We start from the raw sequence: 19,821 nt of genomic DNA, 5'->3' as shown, positions 1-19,821 counted from the left end.
CCTGCAAATGGTCGTTTGTGCTGAAACCAGATCTGAAAGCAGCTTGTTCAACAGGTTGGTAGAAGTCGAACTTGTTAGTGTTCCTCTTCGTAATGATTTTCATAAACAACTTGTAGAGTGTTGACAATAGGCTTATGGGTCGGTAATTTTCCAGCTTTGTTATGTCTCCTTTTTTATGCAGCAATGTAATTACCGCATTTTCCCAGGCTTCTGGTACTTCTTCCCATTTGAGACATTGATTAAACAAAGCCGTGATTGCCTTTAATAAGGAGTCTCCACCTAGTTTAATGGCTTCCACTGGAACACCATCTTCTCCGGGAGACTTTTTGTTTTTCATATCGGCTACTGCGGCCTTGACTTCATCAACAGTTATGTCGGGCATATCCTCCGATCCCACGTTTCTTATTATTGGTCTATCTTCGGTTTCTTCCGTTGGACTCTGTCTTGCTGAAGAAAACAAATTCTCATAAAATTCTGTTGCAATGTTTAATATCGCATTTCGATCTTCGTTAAATTTTCGTTAAATTTTCGAAGCTATGTTATAAAACTTCTAAAACGATTGATATCTCAACAAAAATCTCTTCGAGAAAAGTGTGACGCAGTCTATGAAGTACAATTTCTAAAATGAATGATATCGCTAGAGTTGACGCTTCCAGCTTCGTTACGCAAAAATTAAATTTTACACCCAATTAGTTCAAACAAGCTGGCTTAGTTTTTCTCATAATCTGCCAAATAATTTTTACCAAAAAAAAATTTGACTGGAAACACCAAAAACTTTACTAAAAAAATCTGCGTCGCATGTGGCAGATAAATTTTCTTGCTGGTCTGTTCCTGAACATCTGCCACTTTGCGACGCAGACTTTTTTGGTAAAATTTTGGTTGTTTCCAGTAAAATTTTTTCATCGAGGCTGTTTAGATTTGACTATGCAATAAGTGCACTAATGCAGCCTTTTTCGATTCATTTTTACCGCCGAAATTCGTTTGAAACAATAGCGACGTGTATAGATACGGACATTCCACGTACCAAAAATGTTTACATTTTTATTACAAAGTCACCTGTTGCGATAAATGCAAATTTTAGTGATAAAGACAAAGATTTCTAGTTGTAGAATGTCCTTAATTGTTACACAAACAACATGAGTATACTGAACACAAAGTCAACGGTTGTAGGTAAGATCAATGTTCTGAACGATTCGTACTGTTAAAGTTGTTGATAAACCAACGGGTACGTTCAGGCTGCTCCTTGGGAAAAATAGTCCGCTTATTTGCAACGTTCGACCTGAGCAGTGACTATAATAGTCTACAGAAAACATGCAAAGACTTCGCCAACAACGAATTGAGACCAATTGCCAGTGAAACCGATCGATTAAAGAGGTAGTTTAATTTTAATTTACTGTCCACATAATTCCATCAGTAAGATGTCAGGTTTCCAGGTGAACAGATAAAGAAGCTAGCTGATCTGGGTTTTATGGGTATAAATGTAAGCAAAAAATATGGTGGCAGCGAGCTCGATACATTGGCAACGTCCATAGTCGTCGAAGAAATTTCGAATGGGTGTGCTAGTACCGGAATCATTTTAGCGATACACAATTGCTTGTACGCGGATCTAGTGAACCGTCATGGTACAGAGAAACAAAAAGAGGAGTTTTTGCGTCCATTTACCACTGGAGACATTGGAGCCTTTGCACTTAGCGAATATAGTATGTTAGTAGTAGAAGAGATGTTCTTGGTTATGCTGACGGAACAATTGTAGATGCCGGTTCGGACGTGGTAAATATATCAACAACAGCTCGTAGGGATGGAGATTTTTTCGTTTTGAATGGATCAAAGGCTTGGGTTACTTCGGCTTATCAAGCTAAGGCGGCGATTATCTTTGCAACTGTTGATAGACAACTGGGTCACAAAGGAATATCAGGTAAGGTTGAATGAGGAAACAGCTCCAGAGAGTGTTCATCTCACATCTCTTCTATCTGTATTTGTAGCATTTCTCATTCCTCTGAACAACCAACTGGAAGTGTCGCTCGGACCAGCCGACGATAAAATGGGAATCAAAGGAACGTCAACCAGTAGCATCATTCTACAAGACTGTCGAGTGCACAAAGACAATTTAATCGGAAACATCGGCGAAGGTTTTCAAATCGCTATGGCTCAGTTGCAATTGGCTCGAATTGGTGTTGCATCGCAAGCGCTTGGAATCGGTCAAGTTACGTTGGATTTGGCCGTATCTTATGCCAGTACACGGCATCTGTTCGGCAAACAAATGATTGACCTGCAATTGGTTAAGTCGAAGATCGCCAAAATGGCTGTCGATTTGGAATCGGCACGACTGTTAACATGGAAAGCGGCCCGACTGAGAGATGCGAATAGTGATTACCGAAAACTGTCATCGATGGCAAAGTATGCGGCTAGTAGGTGTGCTACATCGAATGCTCATCAGTGTGTACAAATACTGGGTGGCATGTAAGATAAACGATGTTCATGGCGACGGCAATAATAGTTTCGGATGCTCATTCTGTGATTTCTTTAATATTAGGGGCTACGTCAGTAATATGGCAGCAGAGCGACACTACCGAGATGCTCGGATCACGCAGATCTATGGTGGTGTGACGGACGTTCAAACTTTGATTATTGCGGAACGGGTAGCTGAGGAGTATGATACGAAATGAGTCTGGATTCGAATGGCTGATTTATGGGTAAATGGGATTGGGTTCTTTTTGGTTATTCGGTTGTTTCGCAAACGAAATGCATTTGTTTTCCGTTCTGTATTGAAATTATAAATAAAAGTGTTACACTGGCAAACGTGCGGTTAAAATTAACTTAACAGAAAGCTTTAAAAAAATTTAAAATTATTTCTTTTCTAACGTTCTAACTCGACGCAGCGGTACCGCCGTTGTTGATCCAGCGCTTTTCGTCGATAAGGGTTTTTCTACCAGGCTGATTCCAACGCTTTTACGTCTCGTCGGCTGTAGATTTTCTAACAGTTTCACTCCATCGATGGACGAACGATTACGTGTGATCACATTGTTCACCAAGAATTCCTTAGCTAACGCACGTCGTGTACGGTGTTGCGGTGTATCTAAACTTTTCGCATCGTTCAGATTGGACAGTGATGAGCGCTGCTTCGGTGGCCGTTCTTTTTCGGTTTTTGATGTGACTGAACTTTTCGTTCCAGTTTTGGATTTCGGTTTTTGCGCTGGTGGTTCGGATGCGATTAATCGTTGTCGTGTGGATCGTTGATCGGAGAGCGTTGTTTGCGGTGTAACAGTCGATGATTTGTTCGGAGTTGACTTTTTTGCAGGAATATTTTTCACGTTCACTGTCACTGGCCTTGTGGATCTTTTCGATGCGGACACAGGTTGAGTATCTGATCGTTTCGCTGCTGGAGTCTTTGGTTTCTCATTCGGTGCGGTTTTCTTTTGTGGAGTCGCTCGTTTCGTTTGATTGTCTTTGTTGACTTGATTTTTCGAACTGGTCGGAGTATTAGATGCTGTTTGCTTCGGTCCCCCTTTAGATGATTTCGAATCTTTAACATTTCGTAGATTTGGTTTGGTCGTTTCTTTATCCGCAGCATTTTTATCATCCATGTTCCTCCTTTGTCTGGTCAATCGTTCCGCTGACTTTGGTTTCTCGATTTCGGTGGTCTTTGCAACCCTTCCTTTAGTGGCTCTTTGCGCTACTTTATTGCTGCTTTCTGAAACATTATCGGTTTTCAATTTTTTCGTGGGTTGTACCTCGACGTCGTCGTCACCTTCACTCGACTTCAAAGTATCAGATTTTCTCTTGAGTGTTTTTTTGGGCTCGATGGTCACTTTAGATCTGGATGGGAGAACTTTCCGCTACAAAAAAAAAAATCAATTTTAATTAGCGTCTCAATGATTCAACTGACCTTACGCTAAGATATTACTCTACTACGCTATTATGTACATGATCGAGCAACTGCGATTTAGCATTATTGCAAACGGCTACGTTATTGGAAGCATGAACTAAATATATGTGTCCAGACGAATGGAATTTTAATCAGACAGAAACGCACGATTTTAATGCTGACAAATTTTACAAATTTTTTATTTTAAAGTTCCGATTTTGTTAAATTTACAATTATTAGTGAAGATTTGGTCAAGTTCAGTGTTTTAAAGCTTTCGCAATTTAACTATAAGAGTACCTTTTTCTTCTTCTGTATTGGCTCGTCCTGTAAAATAATTACAACAGTTGTTAGTCCGACAGGAATTTGGTTAAAAAATGGCTCTGCAAGCTTTTCGTCATAATTTATTCAATTGGGTGAAATTAGACCAAACATTTTTCCGAGTGTCTTGTTTGTGGATCCGATTTTATTATTGATACCATCCGATCCATCAAATGTCTTCGGTGTGTGTACGGGGCTAGGTCTAACTTCACACATATGCTTCTCGTGTAGTGGATTGGAATCGAATCGCTTACAATTTCGGTAGAAGTAATTTGATGATCGGAAATGGTTTAAACGACTTCAGACATGTTCTACACATCATCCTTTCCGACTTTCAGAAGAGCCAAGAATTTCGAACATAAATGAAAATTTTTGAAAATTGTGGCTTGCAAACTGAAATTTTTCTATTTGCGCCTGAGGGAGGTGCGAGAATTGACGAAAAGTAGGAAAATATGCTGTACAAAGACGTTGAAACGCCAGAGTGACGACCAGAATAACTTTTACATCAAGAAACCATTTACATCAGAGATATCTCTAGCTTTGTCTTTATTTCCCACGTTTTTTTCCGGCTGGAAACTCATACTGTTTAGAAACTCATACTGTTTAGAAACTCATACTGTTTAGAAACTCATACTGTTTAGAAACTCATACTGTTTAGAAACTCATCCTGGAGGAAATTTGTAGATTTAACGCTGTTTACCTGAGTGCCAACCTAACAGTGTACAAAATTTGACTCCCTATGCTGTAAAACAGCGAGAGAAGTTTGGAGTCAGACTCAACGAACCAGGGATTTGTTTCGCTTGTTTTTCACAGACTTTCACCGTATATCTTCGCTCGAAATTGATTATCAATGCGTCAATTTAATGGAAAGTATTGGCGAAACAAATAACAATATTGAAATTTGTCTAAAATCGCATTCTTGACCAGAAAGCACGCAAAACAGTTCAAAATAGCGAGTTTTGCTTGTTCTTCAGTTTTTTTCACGATATATTCTCGAAATCGATGACCGATACATCAAATGAGAGGTATTGAGGAGACCAGTCAGAATTTTTTTGAAACAGAAGTCATTTATTCGGGACCTGCTGCCCGTAGAATGTACTCATACTTTTAACTACCCGTATCTCAGTGTGAATGAATTCTACACCCAACAAGACCCTATTTGCCCCGAAAGTACATGCTATTACTTTTCTAATGACACCCCACACGACCTTATACGTTACGTGACCTAGAAGAAATTTCCAATGAGAAAAGTGCATGTTTTCGGTTTTCGATCGCCTCCTGTCCACAAGCGTCGATGAATTTATAAAAAATATATTTTTGTCTTCAAGGGAACAACAGCTATCTACGCATATACAAAAAAAAATCCGCTGGATTCCGATTTCGGTTTGCTGTTTGTTTTTCAAAAGAATCCCTGATTACTATTCCTCATTTCCCGCACCTCCTGGGATTATATATCCTCACCGAGTTATGAATGGGAATGGGTGTGGATTTTCAAGTTGACCCACAAACAAACTTCAACCCAAAATAAAATCGTAAGTCGCAGTTTTGGTCCCAATTCACTACACCGATTCACATTCTTCATGTGGAATTTTCGATAAACTTTTTATGTTCTCTCGTCTCAAGGCGACAACGATTCATTGCAAAAATGACGGAAAATTTCTTCATGTATTCGAACGGAGATGTAACAAAACGCGTTGGTAGATTACATCAATGACATTGTTTGTCTTTTTATTGTTTTTTGTCGGTTGGATCTTTATTACAAAAGAAAGAACATGCGACGAATAGTAAATTAAGTAAATTAGGAAGGGACACATACAGTGCACGTAAACCAAATTACAAAATTTCATGAACATTTTAAACATCGCGAGAAGCATCGCTTATAAATTTACATAGCCATTGAAGTCAAAATACTCAAATTTCTGCACTTACCAAAGGTGCTGACTGTATCTCTGGCGAATTCGATTGTTGCTGCTGAAGGTGCTGTACTCTCTTTCTCATTTTGGAAGGGCTCACTGCTTCTTCAGAACGAACTGGCATAGTGTGTACGTCCACTTGTAATACAAATTGCTGAGGCCGTGTATCGTCATCGGTAGACTCCTGGAACAATCGGAATTTGTAAAAAACAAAATCTCAAAATTTCGCACCAAAATTCGTACTTCATTAGTCGTGTTATACGGTTCCGCTGGTGGAGATACAACACTGTTCGCCGGTTCACTTCGTGGAGTGGTATCTTCTGTTGTCGGTTCTTCCGGTGATGACACGCGTTTTTTCCCTTTACTCGGCTTTTCAACCACGGGTGCTGACGCCTCGACACTACTGTCATTCGACTCACTCTGACCGTCTTCTGCCACTTCATTTGCAATTGCAGTTTTACCATCATTCGTCGCTCCATCCGATTGTCCATCGACATCTTCGTCGTTTCTGATCGAACTGCTATCTGACTGGGTCTCGTTTTCCATTTCGTCCTGTTCGATTTCGCCATCGACACCAGTAGCTGGCGCAACGGATGAGAATTGTATTTCGGCAGGACAGTTACCTTTCATCCGCTCGTTGAACGACTTCAGATTCTTTTCAGTTTTCGAATCCATCGGCATTTCCAACAGATCGTCGACATATTCCTGTGATGTCTGTCGAACGGCATTGTCATCGGATATGTCGAGCGAAAGAATTTCTTTCGATGCAATTTTCAAAACGTCCCGATTTGCAGCATTAGTTTTCATCCATTTCAGCAGTGATAAGGCAATGTTGTCATGGATTTTTGCACCTGGAAACGATAAGAGCTCAACAATTAGCAGGATTCAGTTCGGCCAGTTTTCTTCAGTGGAACTTACCTGCTTTGCAGTAAACTGGCAACGTTGAGCTTATTATGAATCGGAGCACAGTCTCGATTTTAACCTCATGTAACGGACTCTCGTTGGATGCTTCGATGATTTTCGTCAGGGTTTGAATAAGCGCAGCTTCCAGGCACTCTTGCTTTTTGTGATGGATCAGCGTTTCGAAGAAAATGCTCAGAATTTGATTCACTTCCGCTTCGGTGGTCGGATTGAAGTAGAGGAGTATGAGTCGCGACACCAATTTTTCGTCGACATACAGTCCGTGCAAAATGAGCAGCCCGAAACCATCGATCAGCGCACTCATCAAGTGAATGTCGTCGCACGTGTCCATGAAATGACCGAACAGGTAAATCAATCCTTTGATGGTAACTGAAAGAAACGTCGGTTGAGTCAACGAACTGCTGAGGACTGACTTCGGTTAACTCACCGTTTTCTTTCTCAATGGTACTGTCGTCTTCGGGATCATCGGCATATTCAGTGGTGTTGTACAGCAGGCGACTCTTCTTCGGCTTTTCCTTTTGCTTCTCTCCGGCTTCGCCGTTCGGATCTTCATCGAAATAGGAGAATCCGTATCTGAAATTGTGTCGACAGGTTGAGCTTTGGTACAATAGCAACGACAAATCCACACTCACCGATCAATCAGCTGAAACATCGCACCAACACTTGTCGTCCAAACGTCGGTGTGATGATGGTCGAAGAACTGTTTGTTCAAAGCCACGAACACATCTTTAGCCAACTGTTCGTACAACAGACTGAACGTTGCTCCACACTTTAATGCCCAATTGCGCACGTCCATGTCACTAGACTCAATTTTCAGACGAATGAAGTCCTGCCATATGAAAATGGAAACCGGAAATTTTGAGTTAGATTGAAGAACGTTGAATTTGGTGTAGCAAACATTTACCGTGTACAGCTGGCACATAGCAGGATTCAACTTTGTCACATTTTTGGAACAAACTCCGTGGAATGCCAATTTTAATGCTTTGATTTGGAGCTCCTTGGTGACACGTTTTTGTTGCAGTGAAGTCTAAAGTCAAAAGAGAAGGGATAATTGACCAACCGATTCCGTTAACATTTTGATCGCTTTTAATCTTACCGAGCCTCCCGTCATAAACGGTCGTATCAAAGCCACCAATCGATCCTGAGTCAGCGCAATGTCTTCAGCTATGCACGATACGCGTGCGAAATCCTTCACCTTGACAAATTTGCTCTCCTCCTCCTTCAACTCGAACAGTTTCAGCTTCAATGCCGACACCTGCAAATTCAAATTCGGATCTTTTTCCATCGCTTCGACCACATTGGGATCCATGAAATTCAGCGATTTTTCCAGCAGGTCCTGATCGACCAAACTGCGAATCACATCCACATACACCTGCAAACGATCGTCCGAGCTGGGTATCAGTTTTTCGCAAATGTTGATCAGCGACTTGATGATCTGTTCGTTGCATGGATTCGTGGTCAGCAAATGAACGGCCAGTGTTCGCAAGCACTGTCGTCCAATTTCGTCGCCGTAGTCGAAACTGATCAATATTTCGATGAGATTGAACAGAATGCTCTGCGCAATCATTATCTCCCAGGGTTCCTTATCCTCGCCGATGATTGTGTCATTGTATCTGAAATGGAAGGCGTGTTCATGGCGACGGAAAAATCTTATCTGGATGCTGACGCTTACTTCTCAACATATTTACAGAATATGGACAGTTCGGGAATGACTCTTTCCAAATAGTCGGATCTCCGTTCGTCCTGTTGGAAGAATACGATCAACGAACACCAAAACATGCTCGATTCAATGGTCAGCTTATCGAATGGAATGCACTTCAGTTGTGGGCTGTTTTCTTCAACATCCAGAGATAGAGTGGCGATTAGATCCTCAGGATTTTGTGTTCTAACGAAAAAATCGAGATTTAAATGGAACACATTCAATTATTGGAGCAAACACGTCACATACCTGAATATTTCGGGCAGGGCCAGTCTTGCAATGGCTCGAAAGCGATCAATTTCAGCCTCACTGGCATCAAGTTTCAAACCGCTGAGGAACGCAAGATAGTTCTTATTGTACGATTCCAGCCACTGCGGTATCATGATCGAAGTTACAACCTAAAACACATAGGAAAAACGGAAATGATTTTCACCGCAGCGAAGTCAGTAGAGACAACGTACCTTTCGAACCGAATCTGAACGATCGTTCAGCCCCTGTTCGAGGAACGTCAACCGATGGATCACTTTGTATGTTTTCACGGGATAATTGGCCATGTGCACGTAAACATGCCGTCGAACTCTTTCATCGATGTCCCACAGACGTTCCAAAATCACTGGGATGGTGTGTATGTTACGTCCCAAACATGTCAGAACCGCCTGTCGTACGGGACCGGATGGATCCGATGCAAGGTGAAAAGTGTAGATTTTTACAATCGGATCGTCTGGATCGTCGGGCATTTGAAGCCGCTGCAGGGCTCTTATTGCTTGAACACGAACGGATGGGTACATGTCCTGTGAAAGGTTTTGGTTTGGTTTATTGTTAGTCGTCGGGGTTGTTACATTAAAAACCGATTACGTTGATTACCTTCAGTCGATCGAACATGTACTTCAGGATATTGTCGAAAAGTGTATCATCCAGCGATGCATTCGAACCAAGCGAATCGAGTAACGAATTGACGAATCCACACAATCTTGCTCGAATATTGTGTGACAAACTGACAGTCTGGAGAACGGGATTGCAAAGAAAATATTTTTTTTTTGTTAAAATCGAATCAAAATCAAAACGGCTCGTCGAACCTTAAGCACCCAGTCGAAAACGGCTTCCAAAAATTTATGCATATCATCTGAGTCTTCATCCGACAAGGACGTTGCAAATTTGGCCATGAATAGCAGACCAATGTTCGCATACTTTGCAACCGATTCATCTTTCTCAATCAATTGTTTCAAACAAGAGATGAACATTGCCAAGAATTCGTCGTGTCCAATCTGCCGAAAATGAAAAACCGAAATAAATAACAAATTTCCATTCCATGGACGAGAGACGGCCAATCCTACCTTAGCGTACTGATTCGTCAATTCTTTTATGTACTTGGAGTGGAACGCTTCGTTGGACTGTGCATTGACCAATATTTTTACGACAACATGTTTTTCCGTTGGTTGAGGTGATGTGACCGTTTCACCTTCGGTGGATGATTTCTTTTTCTGAAGCTTACGCTTTCGTTCAGCTTTGTCATTTTTCTGTGACTCCGACGGACTGTCGAAAACATTATCGTCGCTCGTCGCCTTTTCGGGGACTTTTCTCTTACGCGGCGGCATATTTTTACGCCTTTATTCGAAATTCAATTTTAAATTTTGCTGTTTGTACCGGTTCGTAGAACGCAAATAACTTCACACAATCAGGCAGGGAAAACAAAAAACGAAATGCAATCAGTATTGATGTCCATCAAATCGCTAACCGCACACAATGCACAACTTCTTTTAATGGAACAGTTAACGGTAATATTGTAGCACAAAAGTTTATCGAAATAATCAGGCGTCCTGTTTAAAATAATCAGAACAAAATTTAAGAGACACATACAGCGGTGACAAGTGTCAAACCGATGCATCGAAAGAGTGGCGTGCGTGATGCTACCACCTTCACGAATATATTAACAGATGGCGCTGGTGGTTCTTGAAAAAAATCTTATTTTAGCAGGGTGTATCAAAACATCGATATTTGAAGAATTTCATGCACCCTATGATGAAAGTTGAACAAATGCGGACATGAACAAGGCTGTATACTTTGAGGAGGACACGCAGACCGCCATTTTATTAGATACGCGGGAACACACCACTTCTGATGATTTTACATGTAAAAAAATTCACCACATCATCAAGACGACGAGAATCATCAGAGTAGGTGAATTTTTGTATGAAATCGGCCATTTTATCATCAACTGTGGTGTGTAACCCGCGTATCTGTATCTGCGTGACCTCCCCAAAGTATACAGCCTTGGACATGAAGGTTTGTGAAGGGTAACGAGTAATTTCACGCCGCGCGAGATTACACATATATAGTGGAATTTCGCGCCCATACATTTTTTAATGGCTAACTTGATTTAGAGAAATTTTACGAGTACTTGGCGGTAGATTCAGTTGAGTATCAGGCACATAAATTTTTGAGATGCGAATTTTATTCTAACACCCACGAACTTTGTATCAGGTATGCCGGTATCTACCTCTATCTCTACCATAATTATCAGTAAGCTGTATTGCCGTTGATAAAAATAAATAAATTAAATCCTTAGAAAGTGTGGATTTTCCTTTTACAAAACGTTAGGATACCGGTATCCCAACTGAGATACACGTACTTTGTATCAAGGATACCGGTATCCCGACTCCGAAAGTGTGGACTTTCCTTTTACAAAACGTTAGGATACCGGTATCCCAACTGAGATACACGTATTTTGTATCAAGGATACCGGTATTCCGACTTAGAAAGTGTGGATTTTCCTTTTACAAAACGTTAGGATACCGGTATCCCAACTGAGATACACGTATTTTGTATCAAGGATACCGGTATCCCGACTCCGGAAGTGTGGACTTTCCTTTTACAAAACGTTAGGATACCGGTATCCCAACTGAGATCCACATATTTTGTATCAAGTATAGTCGTGTGAAGGGATAAAATAGTACATTTCGTACCTAGTATAGGACTAAAAGTAGTTTTTAGCGTGTGAGAAGTTTCCAGAACGAGCCGAACGAACAATATTTTTCATATCCGACGGAGAAAAAGTGCGACAAGGTATGAAAATTAAACTAAAACTTTACTGGCTTTAACACGTCACGCGTCAATGTCTTCCTAAAAAATCATGTTTACACTGTGTAAAGTGTAATCGACGTCGTCGTTGAAAGAATGCTTATACATGTTCATACCTGCTAAGGCTCGGAATCAGGTCAGGTCGACCTGAAACCTGAGTCAGGTCACCTGAACCTGATTTGACCTGAAACCTGATCTGTTAAATTTTGACCTGACCTGATTGACCTGAAAACCTGAAAATCTAATCTTGAAAAAACCTGAATGACCTGAACAACCTGAATTGACCTGAAGAATAAATATAGCAGAACGTGCAATTCAGCTGTTTCACTATTTAAAAGCTGTATATTAGACATCTGGTTTCAATTTTTGTCGCGAAAAACGATCTCCTAAATGCTATATTCCAAGTAACAGAATCTAGTGCACTTGTAGATGTTGTATCTTTTCATTAAATCTAATTGTGATAACTTATAGCCCGTTGAACAATTCTTTCTTTTACGATGTAACATATTATAGGGATTATGAGACGTCTTATTTATGTTTGTAGCTTAAACAAGCATTAATGTATACACACATTGCTAATGTGAAAGTTGTTGACTCCTACAAATTTGTGATTTGCTATTTGAGATCAGATTAAAACATATTCATTTTAGTGCGATTGTCTAAAATATTCCGAAGGTACTTTTGAGTTGGCCTATTCAATAATTCGTGTAAGTATAGAGTTATTGTGGTTGCATTTTTGATATTCAAACGAAACACTTCGTAAACACTTTAAAAATGGATGAGTTTTCGGATGATTCTGTAGACTTTCAATGTTTTGATAGTAGTATACGGTGTGGTTGAACAAAGTCTAATTAAAAGTGTAATGCAAAGTAGTTTACTTTCCTAATTTATTATTGGTAATGATCTCCTGATCGTTTTAGGCATAAAGAAAGAAAAAAGTCGGCGGGCGGTTTTTGAGATAAATTGAATTGTAGAATGAATTGAAATAAAATTGAATTTTATGGAGTGACGGGTGTGAATCACGTCCAGTTATGATTGTTGGGCGGCAGAACAAGGATTTTAAGGTAGCTACATCCTTTTTCTGTCGCCCTACATTCATATCTGGACACGGCATACTCAACATCCGCCACTTTAACAACTTTAGTTTTTCCCTAAATCTAAATTTTAGTCCTTCTTCTGGACGCAGTAGCCGTCTTTCAGACCAATGGTACAGAATTTCAGAATCAGGGACCGACTCTAAATAAAACATACTATACCACCTTTCCGGAAGAGTCGAAAATTTTTTGTTGTGGCCTAGTGATGTTTAAAGTAAAGTTGATGAAAAATATGTCTATGGTGTCAGTAGCATGTGATGCGTGGTATCGTTGGAAAGCTAGTGACTTCAGCTACCCGACACACAAACAAAAACAGAAAAGAATGTTCGATCCAGATCTGTTGAAATGCCAAAACTTTCACTGGGGTCCATATCTCAAGAACAGCCCGCCGACTTTTTTCTTTCTTTATGTCTAAAATGATCAGGAGATCATTACCAATAATAAATAGGAAAGAAAACTACTTTGCAACCACACCGCACCGTTAGTAATAAGGCTGAAGATCCACAAAACATTGTACAAGACTCTAAAAATGATGAGGATAATACTGAAAATCCAAATAATGGTGAACCTGAAGATGATGAGAAAATCCCAAAAATTGTTAAGATATAGAACTCACAGTAATTTGTACGAATCTTTTTTGTAGGTCAGTGAATAGGTCGGAAATGTCGATAAATTTCGGTTTCATGGTCAAGATTACAAATTTTACTATCAGGTCATTCAGGTTGACCAGGTCATTTCAGGTATTTCAAAAATCTGGTCAGGTCAGGTCAGGTCATTTTTTTTGAACGACCTGAACCCGACCTGACCTGATCAATCACCGACTGCAGGTCACAGGTCAGGTTCGGTCGACCTGTTCCGAGCCTTATTACCTGCGGCGTGAATATCCTTATTTTCTCCAATCAAATGTGATAAGAAGATGGCGCTTTGTTGACGCTCTCTCTGATGACAGTTCAGGTGAGAAATTTGTTATTTTCTCCCTATTGGTAACCATTTCAATCAGGTACATATTTTAGCTATAGTAGCGATGGACGTACCACCATAAAGCCTGTTATATCTACTTTGACAGAAGCCGATAACGCTCTAATGAAGTGATAGAAGGTGTAGGAAACATGTATTCATAAAATTCGCCTTCAGAGATCTGCAAACGATGACACCAATACTTTACGCATTAACTGCAATGACTGAACTTTCTTATCTCGTTTCCGATTATGCTCTTATCACAATACTACCTTTCTATATGTGTGTGCCTCTCTGGTTAGTATTATGATAATCACACTGATAAGATTACTCACTCACAGTTCGGAGTTATTTTCAATCGTTTTTTGGTAGTTATATTCAAAACTTCGATTCGAAAAGACTGCAAGAACAGTCCTGATATTTGCAATGAATTCGATTATTTGTTGGTGTTTCTCGTTAACTTTGTGTATACTTCACATAGTCGTTGTTCGAGCTGATATTTGTGATCTGTGCTCCTGTGACGGTGAAGAAAGTGAAACAGTTTTGCGTATAAAATGTTTAACGGAAACGAAACTCGGTTTGAACGTAGACTTGGAGAACATTCAATGGCCAACGATAAATAAATCTGTTGAAGCTCACTTCAACGACTTGCAATTCGATCATTTACCAAAGCTATTGGGATCAGCCACGGTTAAAGCCATCAATTTAGATCATAACTTAATTGAAACAATAAAAAGTGATCCGTTCAAACAGTGCAAGAATTTGAAATCGTTATCGATAGCAAACAACTCAATACACGATCTACCAAAAGGTATGGAAGCAATGGCAATAATAATATTGATAACGGTGCTGATGTGTACACAGCTAACAGTTTTGTGGTTTTTCTTATCAATTGCGAAATGTGTTACGGCCGAAAGGGCGCAATTAAAGGAAAATATGATTACGAAGAGTCTATATAAGGCTGAAAACACACGAGCAATTTCTGCTTTGATGGGATCGATCAATTATGCTACGTTTTCCATTGTTCAGCCTGTGGTGAATATCTGATTACAATGGAATTAGTACATTACTGTCTCTCTGGGACATTTTTTGTTGAGGTGTGTGGGAAGTTTGTATTTCGAGCCGAAAGCGAGGAATGGGTCCAACACGTTTTGAGTCGTTTTCTGGCCGCAAGACAGCAAAGCATAATTGTCGATCCCATCAACGGAAAATGGCTCGTGTGTTTCGGCCTAAGCACACTGCATTTTAAATAGTTATTTACATAAAAGGGGAATAAAAAGTAGAGTTTTCGTGTGAATTTTGTTGATCCGAGGCGAAGCCGAGTTCTATAAACACACGAAAACTAGACTTTTCATTTGTATCCAGAGTAGATTTTACATGCTTTTGAAACCTGAGCCAATTTTCTTGTTTTCCTTAGGTCTGTAATAAGCCACTTTCGACCCCAGTAGAATGCCCAATCCTTGTTGCACTAGCACTAAATCATATGCACTTTCCACAAGTCGTCAAAATATTTAGGTTTGGGAAGTCCTTTCAAAAAAAATTCTATTTTTTTTTACCAAGAGTGCATACAGTCCTGCTTTAAACGAGCCTTGAGTCTGTATTGAGTTGTTTTTCGGGAAACACTAACGTTTAACAGAATAGGCAAGTTGCTTATTTTTGTTATTGTGGTAGGTTAGTGTGAAAAGGCTAAAACTTTTCTTGACAGTCGTGTCTTCAGCCGCATAGTTTGAATCATCGAAAATTCATCTTGTCAGCCATAGATCGGAATCGGTTGACCGAGGTCGACCACGGTCAAAAAAGTGACTGACCTGAAACTTCTGGTCAGGTCAGGTTTTCATTAATGAAGAAATCTGACCTGACCTGAACCTGAATTTATGAAACCTGTCAGGTCAGGTTTCAGGTTGACCTGAAATTTTCATATAAATTTTCAGGTCAGGTCAGACCTGATCACTCTAATCAGGTTTCAGGTAAAATCAGGTCAGGTCAAAGTTGATTGAAACAGGTTCAGGTCGTAAACGGTTCAGGTATTTTCAGGTCAAGTTCAGGTAAACCTGACCTGTTCCGAGCCTTAGCCATAGACTCGAAAGAATTTTGCGAATGTCTAAACTAAGTTCAAACTAGTCCCGTACGGGTTGTCAACAAGGAATTCTGTGCTATGATAATGCTCCCACTTGCCAATTTTCGGTCGTAGCGCTTTTTTTCCCTCACACAATGGAAACATTGTGAAACCTGAACTGAATACAATTCCTTATCAAACCAACTCATTTACAGATTTTCTAAAATCAACACACTTACTGCGTCACCTAAATCTATCGCACAATTCACTATCAGACATTGATAGCGGAGTCTTATCGCATTTAACATCTTTACGTAGTATTGATCTGAGCTATAACAAACTGAAAACATTGTCTGTTGGGGTAAGTGTTAATTTTAATGAATCAACATGTCTGATGAAGTGAGTGTATAGGTAACGATTTGTAGATAGTGGATACGTTGGACAACGTTGAGATACTAAATTTGGAAGGGAATGACATTATCTTCATTCAAATTCCGGAAAGACGGACATTGCCGGTATTAAGAAATCTAAATCTGGCAAGCAATAAACTTTCCCTGGTTGGAGTGGCAACATTGCAGTATTTCGGAAATCTGTACGCTCTTTGACGACCAGCCTCACCGATCCGATTATTCATTTTTATCTTTGTAGCGAAACACTTGACCTTTCCAACAATTCGATAGAAGTAATCGAAGCAGACTCATTCACACAGCTCACCAAATTGAAATATTTAGATATCTCCAACAACGCTCTCAACCATCTGTCACTGGCACTTCCAGATGTCATTGAGCATCTTACCTTATCATCGAATCATTTGAATTCCTGGCCACTTGTCAACTTTCCCGCGACACTCATTCATATCGAAATACAGAACAACAAGCTAACGGAACTGTTCAGCACCAAGTGGTTTTCCAACAATTTGAAATCGTTGAACGTTTCGCACAATTTCATCGAATTTCTACCGTATGTCGAGTACGCCCAGCTGGAGATTTTAGATTTATCGTTCAATGCATTCACCACCGTGCCACAGAATTTGGGTGCTAAGGCACCAAGGCTTGATACGCTTATTTTGGACCACAATCCCATTGAGATCGTTGATTTTGTGGATCCGATTTATTTGAGAAAATTGTCCTTGAAAAATATGTCCCTGCTGCAGGATGTAAGTGCGGCTGCGTTGAGAAATGTTGGTATGTTTAAGACGAACTATCTTTACAATGTTTGCGACGATGAGAATTGTTTTGTTTCATCAACAGATGGACAGGACGATTGCATGGAAGTTGTGATAAGCCACTGCGAAAAGTTGTCGAATATCGATCGCAACGCAATGAGACATTTAGATCTGTGCTACGTATGTCATTCCAATGGAGGGATTCTTTTGAAAAACAACCCACCGAATCGGACTCATTTTTTCAATGTGACCAGAAAGGTATTCCGGCCCCAAAATCACTTTCAAAAAAATTCTTCGAAGTTTGTGTAACTAGTGGGAGGTTCGATTACCGAAAACTTGCACTTTTCTTAAAGAAATTTCTCCAGTTCCACGAGCCGTACAGGGTCGTGTGAGGTGTCATTAGAAAGGTAATTTTATGTTGTTTCAGGGCAAATAGGGTCTGATTAGGTTTAAAATTCATCAATTGAGTTATGAGCAGTTGAAGTTTTCAACGGAAAAAGACTGAAAACTTACAATTTTCTTACAGAAACTTCCCGAGGTATACGAACCGTACGTGGTTGTGTGGGGTGTCATTAGAAAGGTAATTTTATGTTGTTTAGGGCAAATAGGGTCTTATGGGTGTTTGGGTGCATCTACGATGAAATATAAGAAGTTGAAATGTTTAAGTGTTCATATTTCATCGTAGATGCATCCAAACCCCCATAAGACCCTGAAACAACATAAAATTATCTTTCTAATGACACCCCACACGACCATGTACGTTTCATGTACCTCGAGAAACTTCTGTAAGAAAAGTGTAAGTTTTTCGTGTTTTTTGGTTGAAAACTTCAACTGCACATATCTCAGTGTGGATGAATTTTAAACCCAATAAGACCCAATTTGCCCCGGAAGTACATGCAATTACTTTTCTAATGACACTCCACACGATCCTGTACGACTCGTGTAACTGGAGAAATTTCTGTAAGAAAAGTTTTCGGTTTGTGATCACCTCACACTAGCCACACAAGCTTCGAAGAATTTTTTTGAAAGCAGTTTTAGCTTCTAGGGTCGAATACCTTTCAGGCCACACATAAGAAATTCCACTGGAAAATGTTTTTCATAAGAATCCCACTAAACTCTGATTTTAATGAGATCCGTCAAATTTCAGCTCGACTTAAGCTACAACAATTTGTCATCGATTCCGGAGCTACTTACTAACTGGACCCGACTAACTGAAGGTATCGATTTGCAAGGTAATCCATTCGAATGTAGCTGCTCTGAGCAGTGGATGTTGGATGTCATACTGCAACAACTGTATTTGAACGAGTCACAGCAGCATTTGCTGTACAATTTAAAGTACGTTGGGTAATTCTCTCACGCTGCCTGAGCCTAATTTAACTCTGAACTCATTCCGTAGGTGCAACGGACCTGAAGACTTCAAAGGTCAACGGTTCGTGAAATACTACAAGAAACGAGCGGCATTCTGCAATCCAAATTCAGCAATGCGAATGGCCTCGACTGAGGACCAGATTCAACTATCTAGCTTCGAGCGGTCATTAGGAAACATCCACTTGAGTCTAACTGCCGGACCGGGATGTATAATCGTTATCGTACTGAGCGCAATCTGTATGATTTTGTTGGTCATCGTTGCCTTTCGATGGAGAAAGCAACAACGAGAACGAATCGAACGGCAAAGGATACTACAGTACTATGATTACATCGAGTATGAATGAAATGCGGGTGGACGTTGTTCGCCTTGTTGGGCGGTTTAATTAAATAATTCTTTTCTACTAATCGAAATAGAAACCGAAAATAAATTCAAAAACCAATATCACAAAAATGATGGCTGTACCTTCAGCGGGATGTAAATGAGCTCAAAACTTATTTCAATGCAGCGTTGTGTGTGACCTCTGCAATTCCGATCCGTTGTAACTGGACGATTGCCTAGCCTGCGACATCATATGCTCGACACGATTGGTTGTCTCTCGGACCACACCGGATAAATCGGGCAGATCCGGTAGATCTAGCGTAATGTGCGCTGACAGTCGTTTGTACACCGAATTCGAACTTGTGTCCTTTTTTCGCGTCCGTGCTTCTTCGAACTTTAGCTGTTGCTTTAGGAAGATGGCATTTTTCAGTGACTCTTGGATGTTCTTGAACGTGGCATCCGAATTTTCGATCGATTTGATTGACTTGAGGGCGTATTCCATGTCGTAACAGTGTCCTTGTAGTTCTTGGTTTAAGTTTGCCACTTCCGCTTTTCGGTCGACTATCATCGGTAAGACCTTGCGGACATGTTCCTGTATCCGGTAAAATGCTAACGACGGTTCGTTGGCTACAATGTGCATGTTTTCGGATATTTTTTCCGTAGCTGGAAATTTGTTGTCGATACATTGTCGGGTAAGTAAGGGATAATTTCAATTGTTGGACTCACTCTTTTTCACTTTTATGTTGAGTTCAGCATCGCTGTTAGTCATCATTTTGGATTGATGGAAAATCGATTTAAGGAGATTGCGGTTTCCAAAAAAGATTTTTTTTTAGCTTTATAGTAAGTCCTGAAGGCTGTCTCAAAACAAAGTTTTATTTACTTGGTCTTGTTGTTGACCTATCTGTCACATACACACACAAAAGACGTTTCTCAACCATCTGTGCCATCTGTGAAATTAATAGTAAATAACCAGCGGACGAGCGGCAACTTATTTTTCGAATTTGTTTGTCGACAGTGAAGAGTGGTTGTCCTAATGTGTTACTTTGAAAGGATAACGAAAGGTGATTG

General features: G+C 40.1%; 4 protein-coding genes across 9 annotated transcripts; 2 read left to right on the top strand and 2 right to left on the bottom strand.

Moving 5' to 3' along the window:
- Positions 1-1,014: 1,014 nt before the first annotated feature.
- On the top strand, positions 1,015-2,831 carry LOC119081966 (short-chain specific acyl-CoA dehydrogenase, mitochondrial-like). 2 transcript variants are annotated; one of them, XM_037191276.1, is made up of 6 exons: positions 1,015-1,170; positions 1,236-1,374; positions 1,426-1,700; positions 1,754-1,915; positions 1,983-2,460; positions 2,534-2,831. In XM_037191276.1, the coding sequence occupies exons 1-6, from the start codon at positions 1,137-1,139 to the stop codon at positions 2,664-2,666; spliced, it is 1,221 nt and encodes a 406-aa protein (XP_037047171.1). In that variant the 5' UTR covers positions 1,015-1,136; the 3' UTR covers positions 2,667-2,831. The 2 variants fall into 2 exon arrangements, with proteins under 2 accessions (XP_037047171.1, XP_037047173.1); XM_037191278.1 differs by lacking the exon at positions 1,015-1,170 and having other exon boundaries at positions 1,237-1,374; positions 1,434-1,700.
- On the bottom strand, positions 2,747-10,610 carry LOC119081950 (condensin complex subunit 3-like). 5 transcript variants are annotated; one of them, XM_037191241.1, is made up of 16 exons: positions 10,051-10,610; positions 9,793-9,981; positions 9,581-9,718; positions 9,178-9,507; positions 8,966-9,114; positions 8,690-8,902; positions 8,114-8,630; positions 7,922-8,044; positions 7,650-7,846; positions 7,445-7,590; positions 7,015-7,386; positions 6,340-6,947; positions 6,113-6,280; positions 4,163-4,189; positions 3,749-3,836; positions 2,747-3,691 (listed from the first exon to the last, which is right to left on the bottom strand). In XM_037191241.1, exons 1-16 carry the CDS (start codon positions 10,309-10,311, stop codon positions 2,847-2,849), a joined length of 4,371 nt encoding a protein of 1,456 aa, XP_037047136.1. In that variant the 5' UTR covers positions 10,312-10,610; the 3' UTR covers positions 2,747-2,846. The 5 variants fall into 5 exon arrangements, with proteins under 5 accessions (XP_037047136.1, XP_037047134.1, XP_037047135.1 ...); XM_037191239.1 differs by having other exon boundaries at positions 2,747-3,836; XM_037191240.1 differs by lacking the exon at positions 4,163-4,189 and having other exon boundaries at positions 2,747-3,836.
- Positions 10,611-14,196: 3,586 nt separating this feature from the next.
- On the top strand, positions 14,197-18,885 carry LOC119081956 (transforming growth factor beta activator LRRC32-like). Its single transcript, XM_037191251.1, has 7 exons — positions 14,197-14,656; positions 16,117-16,262; positions 16,327-16,493; positions 16,550-17,085; positions 17,152-17,246; positions 18,214-18,401; positions 18,463-18,885. The coding sequence occupies exons 1-7, from the start codon at positions 14,272-14,274 to the stop codon at positions 18,776-18,778; spliced, it is 1,833 nt and encodes a 610-aa protein (XP_037047146.1). The 5' UTR covers positions 14,197-14,271; the 3' UTR covers positions 18,779-18,885.
- Positions 18,840-19,692, bottom strand: LOC119081991 (BLOC-1-related complex subunit 8 homolog). The gene is made up of 2 exons (XM_037191311.1): positions 19,480-19,692; positions 18,840-19,416 (listed from the first exon to the last, which is right to left on the bottom strand). The coding sequence occupies exons 1-2, from the start codon at positions 19,523-19,525 to the stop codon at positions 18,932-18,934; spliced, it is 531 nt and encodes a 176-aa protein (XP_037047206.1). The 5' UTR covers positions 19,526-19,692; the 3' UTR covers positions 18,840-18,931.
- Positions 19,693-19,821: the final 129 nt, after the last annotated feature.

The sequence above is a fragment of the Bradysia coprophila genome, unplaced genomic scaffold, assembly GCF_014529535.1.
Source record: "Bradysia coprophila strain Holo2 unplaced genomic scaffold, BU_Bcop_v1 contig_373, whole genome shotgun sequence".
Taxonomy (NCBI): Eukaryota; Metazoa; Arthropoda; class Insecta; order Diptera; family Sciaridae; genus Bradysia; species Bradysia coprophila.
The sequence above is the reverse complement of the archived record's forward strand: the minus strand, read 5'-3'. Positions and strand labels throughout refer to the sequence as shown.

Coding starts and splice junctions, on each gene's coding strand:
- LOC119081991 (XM_037191311.1), bottom strand. CDS start 19,525: ATGATGACTAACAGCGATGCTGAACTCAACATAAAAGTGAAAAAGA. Junction 19,417..19,479: donor CAACATAAAAGTGAAAAAGA/GTGAGTCCAACA, acceptor ACAAATTTCCAG/CTACGGAAAAAATATCCGAA.
- LOC119081950 (XM_037191239.1), bottom strand. CDS start 10,311: ATGCCGCCGCGTAAGAGAAAAGTCCCCGAAAAGGCGACGAGCGACGAT. Junction 8,631..8,689: donor TTCTGTAAATATGTTGAGAA/GTAAGCGTCAGC, acceptor CTTCCATTTCAG/ATACAATGACACAATCATCG. Junction 6,281..6,339: donor CGTATAACACGACTAATGAA/GTACGAATTTTG, acceptor CGATTGTTCCAG/GAGTCTACCGATGACGATAC.
- LOC119081956 (XM_037191251.1), top strand. CDS start 14,272: ATGAATTCGATTATTTGTTGGTGTTTCTCGTTAACTTTGTGTATACTT. Junction 14,657..16,116: donor AATACACGATCTACCAAAAG/GTATGGAAGCAA, acceptor ACTCATTTACAG/ATTTTCTAAAATCAACACAC. Junction 17,247..18,213: donor GACATTTAGATCTGTGCTAC/GTATGTCATTCC, acceptor GTCAAATTTCAG/CTCGACTTAAGCTACAACAA.
- LOC119081966 (XM_037191276.1), top strand. CDS start 1,137: ATGAGTATACTGAACACAAAGTCAACGGTTGTAG. Junction 1,171..1,235: donor CACAAAGTCAACGGTTGTAG/GTAAGATCAATG, acceptor GGGTACGTTCAG/GCTGCTCCTTGGGAAAAATA. Junction 2,461..2,533: donor GTACAAATACTGGGTGGCAT/GTAAGATAAACG, acceptor CTTTAATATTAG/GGGCTACGTCAGTAATATGG.